The following is a 24134-nucleotide window of genomic DNA, read 5'->3' on the forward strand; positions in this document are numbered from 1 at the left end:
CAATTTTCTTTGGCAACAGACCTGGATGCAGGGCATTCACCTTCCTGCCCAGAGAGAATCTCTTGAAGACTCAAGAGTTTTGTGTAAGGCCCTGGGGTTTTATTAGGCTGCTTACCTCTGATCTAGGTAAGTTCCGTTTGACATGCCATTACTCTTGTGGTGAATGGTTCTAATTAAAGTTTAATATGAAATTTAAATATGATTCATTCAGTCAATGAAATCCAGATTTGAAAAAGGATAGATGTGTCAAACTAAGAAAAATCATTTGTGCAGTGTGGTTCAATTATTTTCTCTGAAAAGGTAAAAAAGGGTGAGGAGCTGCATAGTTCTTTCCAGAAGGGAAGTCTGCCATAAAACATTCTTTTCTCCCCTTATTGCTTATGACTTACTTTTCCTGCCTCTATGGTAACCAGTGCATGATGTCAAATCTTTTTTTTAGCACATACATGTTTAATATTGTATCCATTCATTCTCTAAACAAAGTTCATTGACAAAAATCTTAGTTTATAATTTAAAATCTATATAGGAATGTTATATAAACATATATTAACATATGTCCTTCCAAAGAAGACTATAACAAACAAGGGAAAGTCGTGGTCACCACTTATTTTTAAAACCATTAGGCGGGGGTGCAATGAGGCTGTGACCACAAAATACATATAGTCAAATACAAGAGTCCTCTGAACTCAACCCTTTATCAATATATTGATATATATATCTGTCTTATATATATTGATAATGGGTTGAGTGCAGAGGACTCTTGTATTTGTCTATATGTATTTTGTGGTCACAGCCTCATTGCACCCCTGCCTGGTTTTAAAAATTAGTGGTGAGCACAACGTTCCCTTGTTTGTTATAGTTATACAGGAGCAGTGACCAGCTCCATGTTGTAGCTCCCACCCTTCCCAGCTATAGTCAGGTGATCCCACTGGTGTCTAATAAAAGGGCAGCCAAGTTTGGGAGTTTTACTTTGAAAGCAGCTAGTAAGTTGCAGGTAAAACTTAGTCCCTTTGTAAAATGTATAATGAATCAATAGAATTCTTAATGAATCGGATGAAAATTGAGCGTAGGACTGGCCAGTTTTGGGATGACTTTGATGTAGTTGGCCAGCTTAAATATATTGCAATATATGGACAAACAATCCCTGTTTTGTTTAAAGGGTAAGGCATTTTTCAGTAGCAGTATGCACAAAATGTCTCTGTCTTAAATATATTGATAATGGGTTGAGTGCAGAGGACTCTTGTATTTGTCTTCCAAAGAAGACAACATTAAAAAGAGGTACAGCAGAGGTTTGCAAGCAAAGAGGAGCTCAGAGAGGACATTTCTTTGCTATTAGGGGTGGTAATGTGTGCCCTGTCACATGCATGCTACACCAAGAGCAATGCAAAGGGACTGGTGACTGACATTCCAAGGAAAGAATTGTAGCAAATACCATTAACACACTAATGCTAATGGACAGTTTAAAATCCCCTCTGTTTTGTGGTGTTGACAAATCATTTTAAAGAAAACACACATGCACCAATATAATATAGACTGTACAATACAACCTAATTAGGACAAATTACAAATAAAACCAAAAGTCTAAAACAGGGTACAAGAACTCACGGTTAACAGAGAGTTTGAGCGTGCTGGTACTGAGTTTGAGGTCATGAGTAACTGGGTTGTAGGCAGCACATCTATAGGTCCCTCGATCCTCCACTGACACATTGAGAATATGCAAGTTGCCCGAAGGAAGAATCAAGTACTTGTCTACTTCAACAAAAACAAAAATGGTAACATAATTAAGCCAAAATAGTATTTATAATCTTTCCCTAATGCTGAAAAGCAAGTATGTCTCTACAGGCACTGTTCTAATATTATATGTATACTATATTTCTAATATGTGTATTTATAATACATATAGATAAATTGTATGCAATATATATAAAAAGTACACAAAACACAACATGATCATTTTACTGAAATGGAAGAATCTTTAGAAAAAAATACTAACAGTTTTGTTCCCAGCAGCAACAGCAGAATTTTATATGTTACTAGCTGAATGCATCAAAAGGTGGAGCTGAAATTGGCATACAGAATGTGTTCTGAAGATAATCGGTAAGGAAGTTTGTTTTAAAAAAAATGACATAGAACATTTAAATATAGGTGGTCAAGAACTGTTTAGTTTTATAACTGTTTCAGGCGCCGTAAAAATGTAGTTTTATCACTGGTGTGTGTTAAATTTTAATATTCCCTTTATTATATTTTTAATATACATTTTGCAAGCCTCTGTTCATGAACAGTGTCCTTAACAGATCTGTACACAGTCCTGCTTCCTTACCATAGGTAATTTTCCAACTAATGGAACATAAATATATGTACAGATAAAGGTAATAATAATATTTGGTTTAAATTCCAGGGGTTAATGATTTAAAACACAGCTTGCACAGAAATGCTTTTTATCTCTTTAAGGATCCTTAGATGGCTGAGCCCCGCCACTGGCACATAAATGTTTCCACGCCTGACATTCACTGGATTATGCTCAGCTGCCACATCACAACTAATATTCAGCTGCACTAGTTTTGATGTACAGATTTCCATTACAAAAATAAAAAATAAAATGATGCTGGGAATATAAATGTAAAATAATACGTGGTCACAGGAAATACGTAGTATTTTATAATGTCACATTTTAACATTGGGCATATTTATTAACATTGAAGATAAACATCACCAGTTACAGCATGTCACTTATAGCAACCAATTAGATCTGACTGCTGAAATCTAACAGTTGGTTGCTATGGGCACTATCTCCGGTGATGTTTGTCTCCAGTATTAATAAATACGTCCTAAAATGTATACTTTATACATTTTTCAAAGTTAACGCCAGTGACAGTCACAGATTTTTCTAGCAGTACTGCAAACATGGGGAAGCATACAGCTTAAAGCATCAGGTTTCCCATGGCCAGAGCACTGTACAGTGTTTCCATACTTGGCTTATCAGCTAACTGACACATACCTGAAGATTCTTTCAGCCACTTTCCTCTCACTTTGTACCGAACATGAGCTTTAGGGTTACTCTCTGGTATTTTACACCCAATAAATGCACTGCTTCCTTCTTCTGCTGTCACGCTGTGCCCAGTTGTAGTTTCAAAGTCATTTAGATCTGCGAAAGCAATTCTTTCTTGTTAATATAACATACATGCAAGTGCAAAATACATTTCATAAGTAGCCATAATATAAAATACAAAGTTAGTTAATATGAAGGGTCGTCATGTAACTGATAATAGCAGTTGCAAAAGTGTTTCTAACTAGATTTAGAATACAGAATAAGTGTTGTTTTAATTAAGTGGGGGAAACAGGAAAAGAAGTGGGAAAATGACTGGCTCTGAGAAAAGCTGCAGAATTATCTAGTTAATAGAGGAACAGTTTCTACATAATGAAATCAAAAGGATTTCAGCAAGTATGACACTAGCTTCTAAACACCCATCCAAAATGAATGTAACATCCCTTAACATCATTCTGTGCAATGTGAAGCCTGCTGGGAGCATAGGTTTAACAAGCAGGCAGGAAATACTATTTCAGGCATTGCTATTTACACATGACCCTGACAGAGCAAGAGAGAGGGCAGCCTGTGTATTTTTTGTTCCAGGGTAAAAGACCTTCAAAGGTGATACACCATTTGAAATGGAAAACAGTACGGCTGAATATGTCTGTTTTGTATTTATTATTAAATAGAAATAGTCTGTTCATAGTATAGAAGGTATATACAATATGAATATGAGATAAGGCACTTGACAATAGGCCCATGGGAAGAAAGGTTGTTATGAGAAAGGTTAGTTGATACTTACATGCCACAGATACTGATACAGACTTGCTGAGAATAGCTCCCACAGAGGTGCTGGCAATACACTGATATTGTCCAACGTGGGCAGGGCCCAGGGATGGGATGACTAGGTGCCCTGACTGAATATCAACACCTTGGGATGAAATTCTTTCAAACTGTTCACCATTGAAGAGCCATGATATATGAGCCCAGGGTGGCTCTGCAGAACATAGAAGTGTAACAGGGCCTCCTGGTTTCTGGACAGTAGAGAGCGGCTTAGATGTAAAGCGAGGAGTCACATCTAAATGTAGAATATATAGGAGATTTAATAAGTGTGTAGAAAGGTCTATATGGAACCCACCAAACTTCTATGTTGGGTTTCCTGTATTTATTTCCGCTAAATAAACATAAATAATCTCTGAGAGCAGTATATTCATTTCGAAAGTTTTTGTTTTCATACAGCTTGCTGTGGAAGAAACTCAGACTCAATAAAAGTCTCAAAAAGGTTGGAGAACAAGGCCGATACTAGATGCCAACTTAGCTAGTTACAGACTTCTGACTGACCATTATCTGACCAGGAGACTACCACATATTACCTTTGAAAATCAAGATGGTTTCTTTCCCAACAAGAATGCATAAGCACCTGTTCTAAACTGATAACTGCCATACGAAACAAAGGTTTTCAGACCGTGTGGATTGACATTTTTCGTACCATGGCAAACAGTCGTTTAGTGGATCAGACAGGTTAGATTTCTGTTGGCTAACAATAATCTCTCTTCATGTATTGACTATCTGACGATATCAATGGGTGACTGTTACTATTTGTTGGACATGATTTTTGCGCGATTGCTGTCTGTCAATTAATGGCCTGAGCATTGTGTGATTTGTTATTTTTCCTACTTTATTTAATCTGAATTAGTTGTAGATTGTTACATGGAAATTGCATCATCCTAACTTAGCAAAGATCAGGCATTTCAAACTGGAGGTTTTCATTTAAATAAATACATTAATACAGTTGTGCATCTGGCAATATCCCAAATGTGGCCTAAATGTTTATATAAGTCACTTTCTATGTAAAGGATAATATGTGCAGTAGTGTAAAAATGATGCATTACACAGACAAAGAAAGGTAAATAAAAGCAGCATACATGGCGATGTACCTGAATTAGCAGATGTGGAAAGAGCCAACACCAAGAAGCAAAGCAGTGGATGCCAGGGCCCTGGGTCAGAATGCATAGCTCTGGTTAGACCAGTATGGCACCTTTGTATCCAGGGGAATAGCACGCAGTTGATAAACTCTGAAATATAGCAGAGAGAGAGCAGAAATGTTAAGATATCACTCCCAAAAATTCTAAACACAAAATACTAGGATTTATTTGAAATATTACTAGGCCCTTTCAGAGTCTATATTGCTGGCAGGACAAACAGCATTCCTCTAGAACAGAACAACTAATAAAACTCTTCAATTTGAACTGGTTCATGATGGCTAATGTATATTGTTAGTTTGGGATGTTGCCTGACCCTGTGCACTCAACTGGTAGGGTTTGCAAAGGTTTCATTAACTGTGCTGGGCTGAAAGGATGCTGTTTTTATCCACAGAACTCCTGGCTATATATATATTTATATATATATTTTGGATTAAAGTTTACTGACCTAGTAAAACATATGTACAAAGTTTTCCATAAAGTGTGTCTCATTACTATTGTTCTTTAATTAATATGTTGTATATAATACACAGGAGCTATAACTAGCCTTTACAGCACACCACAATATACAATGTTTAGTGATATCATCAGTTTAATCAATGCTTAGTGATGTCACTTGTGTCACATGTCTAATTGATATTTGGGTATTATATAAAGAATGTGGCTTGCATGTTGTGCGATTAACAGACGTTAAGAACGTGAATCACAGATTTGTGCACGGCATAGTGGGAAATAGAGTCTTGGCTAGAAGGGAGATATATACTGCAACATTGTATCAATGGTACATGTAGCCAGAACCAGCAGTGCAAAAAATGGCAAAAGCCCAGACAGAAACTGCTTGTGTAAAAACACAATATGTTTCAAATCATTACAAATTTGGATTGAATGTATACCTTACAGCTGAATAAAATGATTTGCTTTCAAAATTAGTTTTATACTCATACCCCATAGCACAACTTCATTTTATAGATATCAATGCAAGTATGTAGAGAATTGAAGTTTTGTTTTAAGACTGTCTAAAACCTCCCATTTTTTATAAGCCATTTAAGGGAAAAAAGCATGCTACTAATTCAAACCAATTAAAACAATTATATATATTTTCAAACAGTATTTAAAACTCATTAAAAACTCTTTTGTGCAGTCGGTTTGCATACAAAGTAGTGCTAGTCAACACACTATAGGTTTGTATCATTCCTTGCTTTGATTTTCACTTCCAGGATGTAGCAGTAGTGCGGCCATGACAGACATTCTTTGCCGCAGCCTATTTCTGGGTACCAGCTGCCAGGAGACACCAGCTGTGAAGAGCAGGTTTATTTTAAATTCTATCGGTTCAAGGGCAGCAGCAGCAACAGGCAGCCACCGAGTGTACAGAACAAAATAAACACTCAGAACTTGTTAACACAAAGCACTTCATCAGAGAGGCTGAGGAAAGCACTAGAGCACTGGGAAGGGGGATCGCTTGTGTTACACATTTTTTGCCAAGCTGTTCCACAACTATTTATTTAAAATAAAGAGAGATGAACACCCAATTTCCACGCTAACCTCAACATTTTCAAACTACTGTGCTACACATCAGCTGTCTTAACAAACTTTAAATAAAAAATCCCTTTCTTTTTCTTAGCCACCTCATTCCTTTTGTTTCATGTGATAGCTTCGAAAGAGAAGGTTTTAGTTTTAAATATACTTTTAAAACAATGATCGACAGGAGCTATTCATATGTGAAAGTCACACGCATGGAGAAGAAGCAAGGATTAGCACACATAAATTCAATAAATTCAAATTATAATTGAATTATTAAAATATACCACAGGCAATAGGATTTACTATGGTGCTACGGAAGGACTAAAATGCAAATGTGCATATGATTTTCAGTGTGCATTGCTCTCTTTATAAGTGAAGTTGATGGCTGCTATGGAAAATGGTATTGATCTTTCTTCTGCTTGTTTGTTTTTGTTGTTTTAATCTGCCTAATTCGTTTCACTTGTGTGGTCTTCATGGGAAGCTTGCGCAAACAAAAACACAATCAGCTAATGACTTCACGGCACACATGGAAAAAGCAAGCTTGACACCAGATTACTCTGTTTTTACATGATTTGTACTGAAGCCAGCTCAACATACAGGCTTTTCTACTGTACGTGTATCTGTTTGGCTTCTGTGAATTGCTTAGGGACAATAACAAATGTGTTTGGATTGCCTACTTGTAAAGAAATAACTATTCAACTGACATACAGGATGTGTGTGTATATAATTTAAATGTGATAAAAAAAGAAATAATAATTATATTTGTCATGATGCATAAACAGGGTTGGGATTAATTTCAAATTGCCTTCCCAGCAATAACAACATGGGAGAAAGGCTGGATTCACCGCGCAGAAGTCAGTTTGGAAGCTTCATGCGAGTGCTATTTCTAATACTTTATCAGGAGTGACAGTAGTGATGTGTGCCTTTTCCTCAACCAGCACCCGCCCCCTCCCAACCTGAACCTGGCCCGGTCCATCCCCTCTATACATAGACCCCCACTCGGCAGAAGCTAGTCTATAAATTGACTGGGCAGCAGCATGAGGTTTGCGGGCAAGGAAAGGCTCAACCTGAACCCACAGATTTTTTGCGGTAGCCAGCCTGAACCCGCAAGTTTCAGTCCAGCCCACACATCACTAACATAGAGTGATGTTAAACCAGACATCCAGGTCACTAAGGTACCACTAAAAGGTGGATATCAAGGAATGCAGGTTGCAATCTTATACAGATATGGGATCTGTTATCCAGAATCCGATTATCCAGTAAGCTACAAATTTCAGAATCATTTTCAAAAAGATTTCCTTTTTTTCCTGAAATAATAAAAGAGTACCTTGTACTTAAACCAAACTAAGATATAATTAATCCTTATTGGAAGCAAAACCAGCCTATTGGCTTTATGTAATGTTTACATGATTTCTAGTAGACTTAAAGCATGGAGATCCAAATAATGAAAAGATCCATTATCCAGAAAACCCCAGGTTTAACAGGTCCCATACCAGTATACACTTTACAAAAATATGCCCTTCAGATATCCAGTATATTGCTCTATGGGAAAAGTATTTTGTTCAGATAGAGACAAGGAGAACAACATGCCTGCCTGTATACAGGCCATATTAATTTGTATTTCTTTTCAGAACGGTGTTGTATTTCCCTGTATTGTAACTGTATAATAGATACCATGTGCAACAAGAGTAACTGCATCATCTTGTTTTGTTTCTTCTTAAGAAACACTTAAAGTTGTTTTTTTACAAGAAAATGTGTTTGTGAGTCTTAATTTGTACAAGGATTTCCACTCTTAAATTGTGACTCAGAGGGGTGCAAATGGTAATTACATTCCAGAATTTAGGATCCGCCATAAACAAATAAACAAGAGGAGAGCGCTTACCAATTAATACAGTCATAAAACGGAGAGGAACCTAAACGGAAGTTATAAATGGGAAAGTTAACAACATGATTTTTTTTTTTGTGTAAAAAGAATGAAAGTCAACAAAGACTTTCTTTTTTTGTACCAAACCAGTTTAATGTGAGCAGATTTTTCCTCTAATAATTCTAAAGTATACTGCGACAGGCAGCCTTTGTTCCTTCCTGAGTGAAGCCAGTCCAGCTCCCACAGAGGTACCTTTGAAAAGGTAGTGGAGCTGACAGGTTTCCTATAGAGAGAGTAAACTGACACATTCCTTTGGCCATAGGCTCCTTGGTGATTGAGAAAAACTTTTATCACAAACAGTCTTCATGCTGTTTTCTTGGCTCTCGTTCCCAGATCTACACACCATGAATCCCACAAAGGCCTCGCTGCAATGCTACATGATTTCAGAAGTGACACTTCCCCTCATACCAAAGTGTAAGCAGAGCTGAAGTCCCACTTCCAAGGCACAAGTAGGCTGTTACAATCCAATCCAATCCATTGTAATAAGAATTTGTCCAGAAATGCAGTCACTTACTCTGTAGAATATGGAGTCCAGAGCCATTTCAGAGAAGCAACCTTTACTTAATTTAATAGATGTAAGTTGTGTATTAATGTTGAGCAAAAATTGTCCTGGTCCAATACCCATAGCAACTAACCATCAGTTATCTGCAGAAAACCAAAGCAACCAATAAGATGTTTATTTTTAAACATGTAACTGCTTTCTGTTAACTTGGTATCAGACTTGTGATAAGACCGGTAGCAAGTTTTACAACTTTTATCAGATAACCCTGTAGTGTATTTTGAATAATGCAAGCAAGCATTTAATTGGGTTGCTGAACCAGGGCAAACACTCACCTTTGTTTAAGATAACAGAATAAATGTTGCATAATGTTGACACTGTGGAAATTGCAGAAAATTATTTTACACTATAAAAACCCTCTGGACAAATACATAACATTAAACTTCTCAAACAATTATTTCATTATTATGGCTAATGTCACACATGGCATTGTCTCCACCAGAGAAAATGCCAATACTTATCTGCCGCCTGTTACTGTGCAAATGCAGTGAATTTGGCTTGTTCACCTTCCCAATAATTTTTTTCAGGTCAGTTGTTTTCAGATAGTTCACCAAAAATAAAGACTTTTTTTCAATTAATTTCTATTTTCCGTTTGGGATGATTTTTCTAATATTACAGTTATAACTTTTTTCAATTACTTTCCATCTTTTATGTTTTCATCATTTTTCCAAAAGTTTAAAGTTTTATATTTGTGTCTCTGGTGTTTGAATCTGGCAGCTCAGAGATCCAGGTGCAGATTCTGATCTGTTAAAATTTGCAAAATTAGTTGATACATTTCTCAGCAGCATCTGTGGAATATTAGCAACTACTGTATCAATTCTAACAGCTGCCTTAATGAAACCCCTGCTCAGCAGGGCCAAAGATAAGAAATGTATCAACTAAATGTATCAATTTAGGCCAGTTACAGAGTCGCCGACCCAACTCCCAGAGCTGCTTTAGAAAGACAACGAGTGAAAAACATTAAACTTCAATATTAAAAAAAAGTCTTTATTTCTGGTGAACTATCTGAAAAAAACTGGAAAAGTAAAAATGCACACAAGCATTTTCAGACCAAAAGGCACAGTGGCAGGTAGATGCTATTTAAGTGAAAGGTAAGAGAAAAGATTCTGACAGTGTGACATTAGCCTAAAGATGGCCATTCATGATCTAATAATATCAAACAAATCAAAGTTCATTGGTATGTGTATGGTGCCCTGCCAATCCCAAACATGTGCAATGGATATCAGCTGTTTCTGGAATCAGGCAGAATAGACATGTTCATCTGCCAATGTGCCAGTCGGACAGTTTATGGTGCATCTGAAGATGAGGAAGTGAAGAGCAACCTCTTCTGAACACGAACGAGGGGAGCAGGAAGAGTTAACTTTACTCATTGTTTAATCATGAACTCCTGTGTGACACTACTTTGAGGGTCCCTACAAAGAAGTGACTATTTAATATCTCCAAAATGCTTTTCTGAAGCCATCAAATTAAAGTTAAGTTAGCCTAGCCTACAGCTCAACAAACACTTTGCTGCACTTTTTTACTTTTCTTTAATTGCAGTCAGTTATTTACTATACAAAGCATGCAGAGAAACCCTTAACATTCAGCACTTTTTTGGGAACACTTAACAACGGCAAACTGCATATGATGGTTTAATAAATGGTTTTCATTAAATAAAGTTTTATCTGTATACTTCGCTAATGTGCTAGGGTACTATAGATTCAAGTTTCATTTCAGCACATGCAGAAAGACAGAGAAAAAAACGTTCAGACTTTTCTGAGAAAAAAAAAAAAAAAAAGACATGTCCAGAACATAGAATGAAAATGACAAGTTACGATACCAAGCAACTAACTGGCTAACGTGCCTGGGAAGTAATCAGCGCAGCAGGAGCCCTTTTTGATAAGGGCACAATGTAAGAGCTCACGGCTAAACCCAGGAGAGGTCACAGGGTGCAGAGGGCCAAAGGAAAGAAAGACGGGAGCAACAGTTTAAAAAAAAAAAAGCAACCCAAATCCTGCCAACTGCAATAAGGATCATCAGGCTCCTAATTACACGCAGAAAGTGGGGAGGTGGAAGCGAGACAAGAGAAATGCCGAAGTAAAACAATTAGGATAATTGCCACATTCTTTGCATTAACTCAGCTTTGTCGCCTGGAGGGTGTTTAAATTTAGTGCAGATATAGGAAACATACATCTGATATTATGTAAGAAAATACAGTTTTAGCTTTTTGTGTGTCTGTGTATGTGTGTTTTTTTAATCCCACGGAAACACTGCAGTTATACGGTAAATGACAAGTGTGCAGGCTGCTCACAACCAGTATGTACTATATTTCACATTTGTGGAATTCTTGGTAAAAGTGATATGAATAATAGCTGACATTGCAGACAAATAGGGTTGAAATCATGCTTTTATACCAAAACAATGCACTTAATCATTTCTGCAAGTTAGAGTAAGGAAAAAAAACAAAAGGACAAGTATAATGAATTAGCGTGCAAATATGAGAGCCAGTTTTCCCTATGGAAATGCAAGATTCACAGCGCCCGGTGATTAACCCATACAACTCCCTGTGCAATGCTGTTGTCTATGCCCTCATTACTCTATGCCATTAACTATTCCCTCTGATTACTCTATGCCATTAACTATTCCCTCTGATTACTCTATGCCATTAATTATGCCCTCTGATTAATCTAAGCCACTGTGTCTGTATCATACCCTCTCTTGTGGTCAAATCATTTTTTTCTTATGTACAAATGAACAAATGAAAGACAACAGACACTTTCATCCTTCTGGTTTTGTGGACATATCCTGTAGAATTCCTCTTCTGAAGAAGCAACTGTACTTAACGCTATGTCACGCTACTATTGCAGCAGCTCCAATGCAGAACACTTGCATTTTTTTCAGTCAAAAACCTGGTTCGGTCTAAATGTACTTTTAATGTGACTTCAATTATTTGCCTTCTTCTTCTGACTTTTTCCAGCTTTCAAATTGGGGTCACTAAAAAACAAATGATCTGTAAGGCTACAAATTTATTTTTATTTATATTTTTATTACTCATCTTTCTATTCAGGCACTCTCCCATGAATATTCCAGTCTCTTATTCTAGCATAGTTTCTAGGGTTATTTGGACTCTAGCAACCAGACTGCTAAAATTGCAAACTGGAGAGCTGCTGAATAAAAAGCTAAATAACACAAAAACCACAAATAATTAAAAAATGAAACCCAATTGCAAATTGTCTCATAATATCACTCTCTACATCATACTAAAAGTTAATTTAAAGTTGAACAACCCCTTTAAATATTATAACAAAATTTGGAGTCAAGGGCATTAGTAAATCTGCTGATGGAAAAATACAACTGCTGTTGAGAGTCTAAACTGTGCTTTATTTTTTCACACAGGAAATGACTGCCACAAAATTGCACAAAATGTCAAACCACTTGCAACTTTAAAGGGGTTGTTCACCTTTGCGTTACCTTTTAGTATGATATAGAAAGTGATATTTTGAGACAATAAGCTGTGGATTTTCATTTTATATTATTTGTGGTTTTTGAGTTATTTCACTTTTAAATCAGCACTTCTGTTTGCAATTTTTCAGCAATCTGGTTGCTAGGGTTCAAATTGAATAAGAGACTGGAAAATGAATAGGAGAGTGTCTGAATAAAGAGATGAGTAATACGAAGTAGCAATAACAAGAAATGTGTAGCCTTACAGAGCATTTGTTTTTTAGATGGGGGTCAGTGACCCCCATTCGAAAGCTGGAAAGAGTAAGAAGAAAAAAAGGCAAAAAATTTAAAAAAATTAAGACCTATTAAAAAGTTACTTAGAATCAGCCATTCTATAACATATTAAAAGTTAACTTAAAGGTGAACCACCCCTTTAACACTGTAAGCTGTCCCAGTGACAATAATGTTAACTATCTATAGTAAGCATATGTAATAATTATTGAGATGCAGAAAGATCACAGGTATAAAGCAACCTAATGTTGATACATCACCAGCAACTTATAATTTTAACCTATGGAATTTTCTCTTAACAGAACTGTAAAACATCATAATAAACACATGGTTACTAGGGAACCAGCCTCTGGTGACTATGGGAAATCATCATGATAGCTTTTTACCCCCTCTATAAAGATTCATCTGGACTGGCAAGATTAGACATTAAGGGGCCTATCTATCATGCTGTGTAAATAGTGGAGTGAAGCATTACTGTTGATGTTGCTTAAAGCAACCAATCAGCAATTAGATTTCAACAAAAAACAAAAGCAAAGATCTGATTGGTTGCTACGCATAACATCATCAGTAATGTTTCACTCCCCTTTTTACACAGCATGATAAATAGACTCTTAAATATTGTTTTATCTTGTTCTTTCTCTAACACTATTTGCCTATAACAAGCATAATAGTGGATTAAAGGGATCATTTTACAAAATTAATATTTTAAATATATACATAACAATTTATTATTACATAATAACTTTCCCTGAGTGTATTATTTTTCCATATTATGAACTAAATGAGTAAGATACTACAGTTATAAAGGCAATGGCATATCTCATTGGGAGGTTCTCACTAATACATACAATATACAAGCTGTTTTCAGGGAGACAATGTAAAGATTCAAATTGAAATAAAGATGTTAGATATTAGGTACGCTTTCTTCCTTAACATAACTACAAACAGCCAAATGTTACTCAGTTTGCCAAACAAAAGAATGAATTATACTTGCATATACAGTGATATAGTTTTAAATCGGTCTCCTTTTTCCCAGCAGTTTCCTGCTCTCTGGATTTCCTCACAGTTTGGGTATCATATAACATCAATTACACATTCCTTGGCTGGGACAGTAAGCAGCATGTGGCGAGATGGATAGGCTGCATAAAGAAGCAGTCCCTTGAGTATGCAGGGCATATGTTTGAAGAAAGAAGTGGAGTGATTCTGGGGTAAAACATCTGCACAGTGTATGCATCATAAAAAATGCAGAACTTCAATGGGATTATTATGTTTAAAGCATGGTAAAAACTGTTTTCCCCCCAAATAGCCTCACTTTATCATGAAAGGAAGAAGAACTGACCAGTAACCAGTCTGCATAAACAGTATTATGAGTAGCACATTTATAATGTTCCAACAAATGTACAATGTTCCTATCAAATTTACAAAGGCTGAGCAATAGAGGTCCAAAGAGGACCCTGCCCTTTTGAGTTTATAATCTAAAAGTACTGGCAATGAGATGTATGGTATATATATATATATATATATATATATATATATATATATATATATATATATATATATATATATATATATATATATATATATATATATATATATATATATATATATGGGATATGTTATTTACCCAGATGAACATCTTCCTTAGCAGTGGAAGGATACTTCAACTTCTGTAGTTTAGGCAATTGGCTGTTTGAGTGTTTCTAGCTAACAGACCCCCTTTCTGATTATTTTTTTTCTCAGTCTATTGACATAACCTTGTCTAAGTAGCATTTTGGGCAAGGGCACACAAAACCATCCGCTGTTATGTGCACCTTCCTGTAGCTCCATTACCAGGCATGGTGTCGGTCTGTGTAGCCATCATCAGCTGCTATTTCATTGGAGACTATGGATGACTTTGCTCTATACATAACTATAGAGAACAAGCCGTGTTGCACAAAATATTTATAGAAAAATACAGTTTATTTTAAGCCTACATAGAGACCATATATCATCCCTTAAATAATGTTTTTAACCATCCTCCAGGCATCTTTTAACCACCCTTTGACCTGTTTCTAGCACTTTGTCTCTATGAGTGAAGGCTCTTTCAGCTTGATTTGTCCCACCACCTAGGGGAACGCACAAGACAAAGATCTGCTTGTTTGGTGACTTTGCCAAAGGAGCTGATATAAGCATTGCTAACAGCAATCTTTGCTCCCTACCCATGAATTTCTTTGAATCACAGTAGGAGAAGGTAAATGAGCAACCACCACTCTACCTCCCAGTGTAAGAATTGATCTATATATATTAAGTTGCCTCCTTCCCAGTGCTGTCAGCTCTGTCCAATATAAAAAATAAGGGAGCTGGGGGATGAACTATGAAGAGGACTACTCTCTTTTTATGCAGAGTTTCTTGAGAGAAAAGCAGGAAGATGTTGGATTGCAGATGACTGCAGCATAAATACTGCCCATAAAAATAAAAATGGCCAACACACAAACAAACTCATCCAAAATATATTTTAATTTCACTAAATTAGACCAAAAAAAGGCCAAAACATGTATAAAACATTAGCAGAAGTTCACCACTGCCATGTTTAAAGCCATTGAAGAGCACTATTGTGACAATTGTGGTTAGACTGACTTTGTTTCTGGCTGCCTGTGTGGCTCTGTGTCTTCATATTCCACTTTGGGAAATTTTTGAAAACATCAATAAAGCATTCCTGTGTTACAGCAGGGGATTCACAGTCAGCTCTCATAAACTTGCACCAGACTCTGAATGGTGTTATGTTTTCCATATCCGTAACCACAGTTATTTCAGGCTCATGAAATTGAATGTGCTTTATTCTGCTCATCTACTGACCTTCTTGCTCTTTGCAGAAGGAAACCATAAGATTGTGGTTTTCTAGCCGTGGCGTCATAAATCCTTTTAAAGACGTGCTGGTTATAACTCATTGTCAAAATACATTTTCAAATAGGTGCTAAATATCAACCTCTGGTGCCTAATTGTCACACAAACAGAGGATCTTAGAAATGAAACAAACCACATAATGGTGGTAGCAAAAGAAAGGTAGACATGCAAAGGGAGCACCATAGAAATAGAATAATTAAAGTGTCTGCTACTAGTGTCTACTGTGTAGCCCTTAATCTATAGATTAAGAACAAGCATACTCAGAGTGTATTGTAGTTTAACTGCAGAAGAGTAACATTTGGCCATTTTTGGGCAGGGCGCACCCTTGTCAAGGAACAAAAATAGCACAGGGTGAGAATATTAGGCAGGAAGAGCCTAACTGCAATGCAAATCATTAAAATATGTACAAGTAAGCTAAACATTTCATCCACTATATAAATGAAGAATATTTTAATAAATAAGTGGGCAAAAAGAAATATGATTCTACATGCTGTCTTTAAGCACTGCTATTTCTTTTAATAGTACCTCTATTCCCAAGAGCAGCTTTTATGGTTTTGTCTCAAAGGGTATTTTTAGCTTCTGTGTGTATCTAGCTACAATTAGTCATCATTTTTTTGTAGGTGGTACTCAGAGACTAACTTTGTTTTCTCACTCCTCTTGTGCTGGTACTGTATTCAAATTTATGTGGCCAAGAGGGTGGATAGAAGGTTCTCCCTATTGGGTGGCCAGTGGAAGGCTTCCTGTCTTCAGCACGTGGGGGAAAAAACATCCAACCCTATAGATGAAAACGGAGGAATAGTCCCTGTGTATGACTGTTAGTGCCACGAAGTTAGATGAATTAACAACAAACAGTGTTCTTAAAATAATTTAACAAACAAGAGTTACACAATCACAAAAGGATTAGAAGGCCCTGTTTAGGGTGGTGGCACACGTGCAGATTAGGGGAGATTAGTCGCCCAGCGACAAATCTCCTCTTCTTCGGGCAACTAATCTCCCCAAAATACCTTCCCGCCGGCAAGAATGTAAATCGCCTTCGGGATGACATACAGATCGCTTCGCCCAAAGTTTCCTTGTAAGGCAACAAGCAATCCGAATGCCGTCCCGCTGGCAATTCACATTCTTGCCAGCGGGAAGGCATTTAGGGAGATTAGTCGCCCGAATAAGAGAAGATTTGTTGCTGGGCAACTATTATGCCAATGAATCTTCATGTGTGCCCCCACCCTAACAAAAGTGTACAACCCTTCGCAATCAACAAATAGATTTTCAAACAAATCAAAATATTCTGAATCCCAGATCTGCAGCAGCAATTAAAATCAGTGCAAAGAAACCAAAGTGGCTGACCAAAAAGTACCGTGCATGGTTTTTGGAATGATTTATTACAAACCAGCAAATGCTGCTTTGTCTACACAGAGAAATGTACAGCTACCTACAGCAAACTATGGTTAAATACAATTACTGGGATTTATAGTTATTTAAACTTTGCATGGGCAGGACACAACTGTTACTCATCTGTCAACAAGTACTATGCAGACAACCATGCAAAATACTACCTCATGCAATGGTAATGGTTGCTCAGTAGTGCTATGTTTTGCAATTACATTTCTTCAGGGTAGAAATAGCTCTTGTTTAATAACAATAATGCATTGCTGTTTTTTCCTTAAAATGCTAATTATGAAATCATGTATCCACTTTTTTAAAGGGGTACTTTTACCCAAAGCAATCAATTAAATCAATGCATTTATTTTCAAATGTATTAAACTGATCAAAACAATTGCCCCTTAGTGAGTTGCTGGTGCAGTTTACAACCTTTATTTGAAAATCAGTTCCTGTTTTTATTTCTTTAAAGGAATTATTCAGGGTAAAAATAAAAACTGGGCAAATAGATATGCTGTTCAAAATAAAAAAATGTTTTTAATATATAAAGGCTGGAGTGACTGAATGTGTAACATAATAGCCAGAACACTACTTCCTGCTTTGAAGCTCTCTTGGTTTCCACTGATTGATTACCAGGCATTAACCAATCAATGACTTGAGGGGGGGGGGGGGCACATGGGTCATAACTGTTTGCTTTTGAATCTGAACTGCATGCTGAGGATCAATTGCAAACTAACTGAACAGTTATGTCCCATGTGACCCCCCTTCAAGTTGCTGACTAACTCAGAGTTAGAGAACTGCAAAGCAGGAAGTAGTGTTCTGTTCTGTTATGTTAGATATCCAGTCACTACAGCTTTTATAGATTACATTTTTGGCTAACTAACTATATTATAAACATTTTTTATTTTGTACATACTATCTATTTAGCCAGGTTATTAAAAAAACCTATTGCAGTACAGAGGCAATCAATTCACAATACTAAAAGTTAACATTATTATGCTCACATGACTATTGCTAGACTAATGGAAAGTATTACCTGCTCAGTAGCCTCTGTGATGCTTCTGACTCCCCTAGAAAATCTATCCTAAAGTAAGCAGCAAGAGCAATTAAGCCTGCTAAAGGTACTTCTATGAGTTGCTCCAGTAAACACCTGTGCAAGGTATTCTATTTTCTCTTTAGGGCTTTTTACTCATCTGGCCTATCTTATATCTCATCTCTGATTTCTCAGTATGTTCCTGCATGCCCCTTCGTTTATTTATGATTTCACTCCAACCTTTCCATATCCCTAGCTTAAAGGCAAAGAAATCTCTTGATTCCTAAAAACAAACATAATAACTCATTCAATATTCTTCTATACACATATGCAATAAAGTTAGGGAACTCAGTAACAGGATATTCCCTCCCTCAGCCATATAGATTCATGAGAAATGCTGAGTGCTTTACAAATAAATCAAAACAATAAAAATGATAAAAGTGGAACTAAAATTCCATTTGGTTACTTTCCAAATATCCCTGATGAAGTCAGACAACACTGGAATCTTGTTGGGTTTCAGCAATCATGATTAGTGACCACTGTGTATGTGTCTATTCCCTATTCAAAAAAAAGAATACTTTTTAATAAACTTAAATGGAAAAGAACATCAAAAATCAGAAAGTGCTTTATATTCATTTAAACACAATAAGTGTTACTCTGCAGTGGTAAAAAGTGTGACTTTGCTTCAGAAACAATACAGTTATATATAATTAAAGGGATACTATACACAGAGCATTTTTTTCAGAGCTCATTATCTTCCTTTAAACAAACAACCCTCTCCCTTGTCAGCCTTTGGACATCATATTATCGGGGACTTCTCAGAGGACCGGTAATTTGTTTTATTAGCTCCTCTGAATTTCTTTGGTACCAGAAGTGACAGAAAGTACTAAAGTGAAATTGGCTTCATATTCTTGTTTAATGTCAGAAATAACAGAAGCCATAGATATTCCTTAATTTAACCAACAGGCAAAATGTATGGTGAGCAAAATGTTCGATAGGGGTGTATACTGTCCCTTTAAGCTGCTATGTAGCCATGGGGGCAGCCATTCAAGCTGAATAGGACAAAAAGTCACAGGTTACACAGAGACCAGATAAGTTGTATAGAATACAATGTGTTCAGTTCTAACACAGGAAGATAAAGAGAAGTTGAATGCCATGCATGGTTCTCTGCAGAACTACAGAATAAAACCTCTCTTATAAAAAGTAGGATGTTTGTTGCCAAGTTATAGTTTATATGTAGGTGCTGGGTCAACAAATGCACATTTTAAATTTTATAAATATTGGAACTTTTTGACATTACTGTTCCTTTAATGCAGTTTTACACTATGAGAGCACTCCCCTTCTGTTCTGCTCATTATGAGACGTAATCAGCCCCCCTACATGTAAAAAGTGCTGCTATAGAGAAACAGAAGGTGATACTCTACTGGCTGAACTATTTCACAAGTACCAACAAAACTATACACAACAGCATGCAACTGGAAAACCATTTACAAAAGGAAGGATATGAAGCGTGTCTACGTTTATATTTAAACATCTTTAGGCACAAATATTTTCTGCAGACTGAACAAGGCTAAATACAACATTTGTGTTTCAAACGTCTAAAAAAAGGCACAGTTTACTACTGTCCAAATTTTCAAGGCAAATGAATAACAGATGATGAGCATTACAGGAAGGAGGGAGAAGGAGTAAGAATGGAAAGAGCAATGTTTGCTTATGTACACAGATGAAAAACACTTCACTGTATTTCACATAAACAAAGCAAGGCCTCCCAATCCACAGCTACCAGAAGTGAAGTACTGAAAGCAATATTAAATATACACTATATAAATCACTGTTTCTGATTGTTTACTTTGCAGGACAAATGTTTACTTTTTAAGAGTCGGTCTGACAGTTTTCTTGTTTGCATATTGACACCTCCTGACAAGGGTCACAACCTGGCTGTTATGGCTAATATTCTACTAGTTTGGCCAGTAGAAATTGCACTTGATAAAAAAATATTATTGGCATATAAAATAACAGATATGGGAAAGTAATTATTTTTGCATAAACTATGGGGTATATTTATCATAGAGTGAAATTCCACCACTCTCCTTTCAATTCTATGGGATTTTTAAAAGAGTATTCATCAATGAGTGAAAGTGAAAGTTCACCCTTTGATAAATATGCCTTACAAAATCCCATAGAAATGAATGTAGAGTGGCAGAATTTCACTCTAGAGGTCTGTGGCGATCTCTAACGTCACTCTTTGATGAATATGCCCCCAAATGTCAACCCAACTTAGCCTTGACAGTTTTGGGACCAAATTCTTCATTTCCATGGTACATTGTTTGCATAAATTGCCAACTGACTGCATCAGATTGAAGTAATATTACTATAAATGGGGTAAATTTGCCTCTTAATGATTTTTTGGTATAATCTAGAAAGTGATATTCTAAGACATTTCGTAATTGGCCTACATTTTTATTTTTTGTAGTTTATGAATAACATATTTTCAACGGCTCCCCACTTTGGCATTTCAGTAGCTACCTGGTAGCTAGAGTTTAATTTACCATAGCTACCAGGCACTAGTTTGAATGAGACATTGCAAAACAAAATAGAAGGCCTAAAGATTAAGCTGAGTAATATAAAGTAACTAGTGATGTGCGGGTCGAGTAAAACCTGATCCGCCCTCCCTCCACCGGCGCCCCACTTCCGGGTTCCTTTTATAGACCCGTGCTGACCCGCCCAGCCAATGACGTCACAAAAGGGGCAGGGTGAGCAGGCGCACGGCTATAAAACCGGAAGCTGGTAGTGTAAAGTGGCAAATGGGGTTGAGATGTAGGGCCCGACCGACCGGCAGGTCCCGGGCCAGCCCGCACATCACTAATAATAATATTTCAGTCTTACAGAGCTATAGTTTTTTGGCTGCCAGGGTCAATTAACCAAATTTGAAAGCTGTAAAGCTGCTCACTGGGCAGGCACACGTACAGCATAGTACTTTTGGCAAGATATCAATACTGCATATGCAACTGCTTTTGGTCGCAGAGGATGCAGGTGGTGCTCTCAGGAAAGTATCAAGGTGCAAATATGGAAGGAACGCCCTGGACAAAGCCACAAGATTAGCAATTTCACTAAATAAGGGGTGCCCAACATATTGCCATCTTAAGTTTTACTTCTCCTTTAAGCTTGGGTAGGTCCAAATTAGGATTCATAATAGGCCCTGGCATTCTAAGTACACAGAGTACAAAGCAGCCTCCACAAGCCCAATAAATAGTCACTGTCTATGGCAACTTACAGCAGCCCCTCTGGCATTAGCCCATTAGTAATGAGTGATGAGTGAATCTGAATCTGACTTGAATGCATTTACGAGAATCTCACTGTTTCGTGAACTTTCGGCGAAATGAAACGTGGAAAATTCTCGCAAATGCATTGAATCAATGGGTGACAATTTTTTTTTTGACTTGCAACAATTGTTTTCACCCATTGGAATCTATGGCCGTCATTTTCGCAGCGAAACTTGGTGAAAAAATGTGCTCATCACTAGTGCTTGTATTATGCAAACCTTATACTCCCAGCATGCCCTTGTCTCTTTACTAAATGGAAGATGCTGCTGGAGACTGCAGTCCAGCAAAAGCTGCGGAACCAAGGTTTATTAACCAGGTTTTATTGAAACATATAGAGCATAGTTTATCTTTCACTGACACACATTTTTGGCTAGCCATTTCCTCATGTTAATTAAAACATTGTTATAATTGGATCATTACACTACAAGGGGTCTACGGGAGTGAAAGGGTGGCTCTATTGTTGTCTGGAAACAAAATAATGCAAAGAGGAAAAAAGTTTGTTTTCTACTTCCACCAAACAAGTACAAAGGGAAAATAAATGCTAACTTAATCTAAAATACTGAATCTTTAATGTATAGCTTTGAATTTTACATATGTATTGTCACACATAGGCAAATGTAAGCACATTGCAAAATGAGCAGGCTGTTCTAAAACTATCCCCAAAAGATTAACAGATTAGAATTGGCTGGGGGAGCCACTTTTCACTGCAGTTCTAATGTATTCTGCCTGAAAGGACTGCACCTGAATAACATCTGAGCAAGCTGAGAGCGTGCTTGGGTTTTGTTACTCACAGAAACTAACATGTTGCCGACAGCTGTCCCAACACGTTCAAATAGGAATTAAGGAAAGGGAGAGAGGTCCTTGAAAAGTCGGCTTGCTGTTGCATTGAATTTCACATGATAACAGCTTTACACTTGAGCAGGCTCCACTTCCTGGTCCTCAGTGACATTTAAAAGAAAATACCAAATAGGTTTTGCTGCCACCTATAAATATTGGATGTACACCACAAAACACTGATATCTTCGACTACAGTAATTATAACCATGTTAGGCCACTGTCTGAAAGGAGTTTGCATGTTCCCTATGTGTCTTTGTGGATGCCTGGGTACTCCAGTTTCCTCCCAGACTCCAAAAGAGTAAAAAAACGGATCAATTATGTTTTTTTTGTATCTGTAAAATATCAGCTGTAGCAGAAGGGCCTGAGGCCAAAAATGTTCACTGGATCATGAAAGTGAATTGCAGATGGGACTGGCGTTTTTGGGCCCTTCTCCGTCAGCTAAAATATGCTGGTGTCGAATAGCCACAATAAGATGAGTGGATTGTGATTCGGGTATATGAGACTGTTTTCTTTGAATTGATTTATAATGGAAGCACAGATTAAAGATGGCAAAACACAGGATGATATTTGGCTGTTTACTTGGCCACTCTTTATTATGTCAGCAGCTTATTAGCCTGTGTTTGGTGTCAAAACAATGGGCACCTTAACTGATATATGCTTAACTATGAGATATTTTTTATGAAGTCAGAATAATTTTGTTGGGTGAACCATGTTGGGGTCTACAATTATCACTGGCACAGGGGCTGAATAACCAGACTGTGCACCTACAATAATTTTTTTAAAAAAAGCTCTTCCATTTCAGACATTAGTTATTTTATATGTAGCACAAATTATGTCCAGCAAAAATAAAAAGCCGAAAAGAAGTACTAAAAGTGACATAAAGTGCCTTGAACTAGACTTGAATAGTACAGTAACTGTTTTAGGTGATGGGGCACATGATGCTTTGTCATCTGTGGAGAAAATGGTGCCCCCCATCTGAAAATACCTTTTCACTGGGGGGAATTGTGGATAAAACGTTTGATTCACAAACTGTAATTGTGTGAAAATACATTTTTGCCCATGTTGTCATAAGTAGGGAGCAGAATTTCTAGTGAGCAACAAAGCGCCCCATATAACATTATGTTCAAGGCACCATTGAAACTGGACATATCTCCCTAATCTTAGCCAACAGAATGATTCTACTGTATTTACTGGTAAATCAGAATTGTCATTCCTCCCATCCCAAATGTGTAACTATATGTCAATGAATTATAGGTCTTGGTTCCCCTCTACTGACTGAACAAACTGATGCATGGCTCACTACCCACTCAGGCCACAAGCATCAGTGTGTTCATACCTTGATCTATTCTTTTGCAGTCATTCCAATTGTGTGTGTATACTTCCCTCTACTACCATAAACCAATGAACATGTTTACTAAGCTGTCCAAGATACAGTTCTCCTTTTAGCAAGAGGCACAGCAATTTTTTAAAAGGGCAGTATTTGCCCCTCTTTACCACAAGTTCAATCAATAGGGCTTGGGCTGAACATATTTTATGCCGATTTTATTAATCACAAAAAGATATTGTTTGATATTTCTGAAATGCAAAACACTCACAACAATGGAGAAAGGTTGAATGGAGAAAGGTTGATTATACATAACCCCTTTAAAGGTCCCACCAACTGCACCCTGCAACCACATTACTGAAATATATAACATGAATGTTGTGTCAACAATACTTTTTGAAAAGTAAAAAAAAATCTACACTGTTAAAGTTCAAAGCACAGTTAATGGAAAGAAGTTATGCTTTGTGGATAGTGGCATCTAGTATATGTGTAGGCATCCTAGGAATGTTATGGATCTTTGGGACACACAGCTGTAGTGCATTATTTTATTTGCATTTAAGTTACAGCTTGGTTAAACATCATTAGGGAGTATCATGAATAGTGTGAGGATGATAAAATGTCTCCATGGGATTTTA

The 24134-nt window shown here is 36.9% G+C and overlaps 1 protein-coding gene across 8 annotated transcripts in view; it reads right to left on the minus strand.

Annotated features, from left to right (window-relative positions):
- Nucleotides 1–24134, minus strand: part of cdon.L (cell adhesion associated, oncogene regulated L homeolog) — a 125941-nt gene that overhangs the window by 23413 nt on the left and 78394 nt on the right. For 3 of the 8 annotated variants that reach the window (XM_018224244.2, XM_018224243.2, XM_018224247.2), the window contains 4 exons: nt 4954–5103; nt 3831–4106; nt 2999–3145; nt 1606–1752 (listed from right to left, as the gene is read on the minus strand). In XM_018224244.2, the coding sequence (XP_018079733.1) occupies nt 1606–1752; nt 2999–3145; nt 3831–4106; nt 4954–5041 (658 nt within the window). In that variant the 5' untranslated portion in view covers nt 5042–5103. 8 annotated transcript variants of the gene reach the window in all.

This window comes from Xenopus laevis, chromosome 7L (genome assembly GCF_017654675.1).
Source record: "Xenopus laevis strain J_2021 chromosome 7L, Xenopus_laevis_v10.1, whole genome shotgun sequence".
In the NCBI taxonomy this organism is placed as follows: domain Eukaryota; kingdom Metazoa; phylum Chordata; class Amphibia; order Anura; family Pipidae; genus Xenopus; species Xenopus laevis.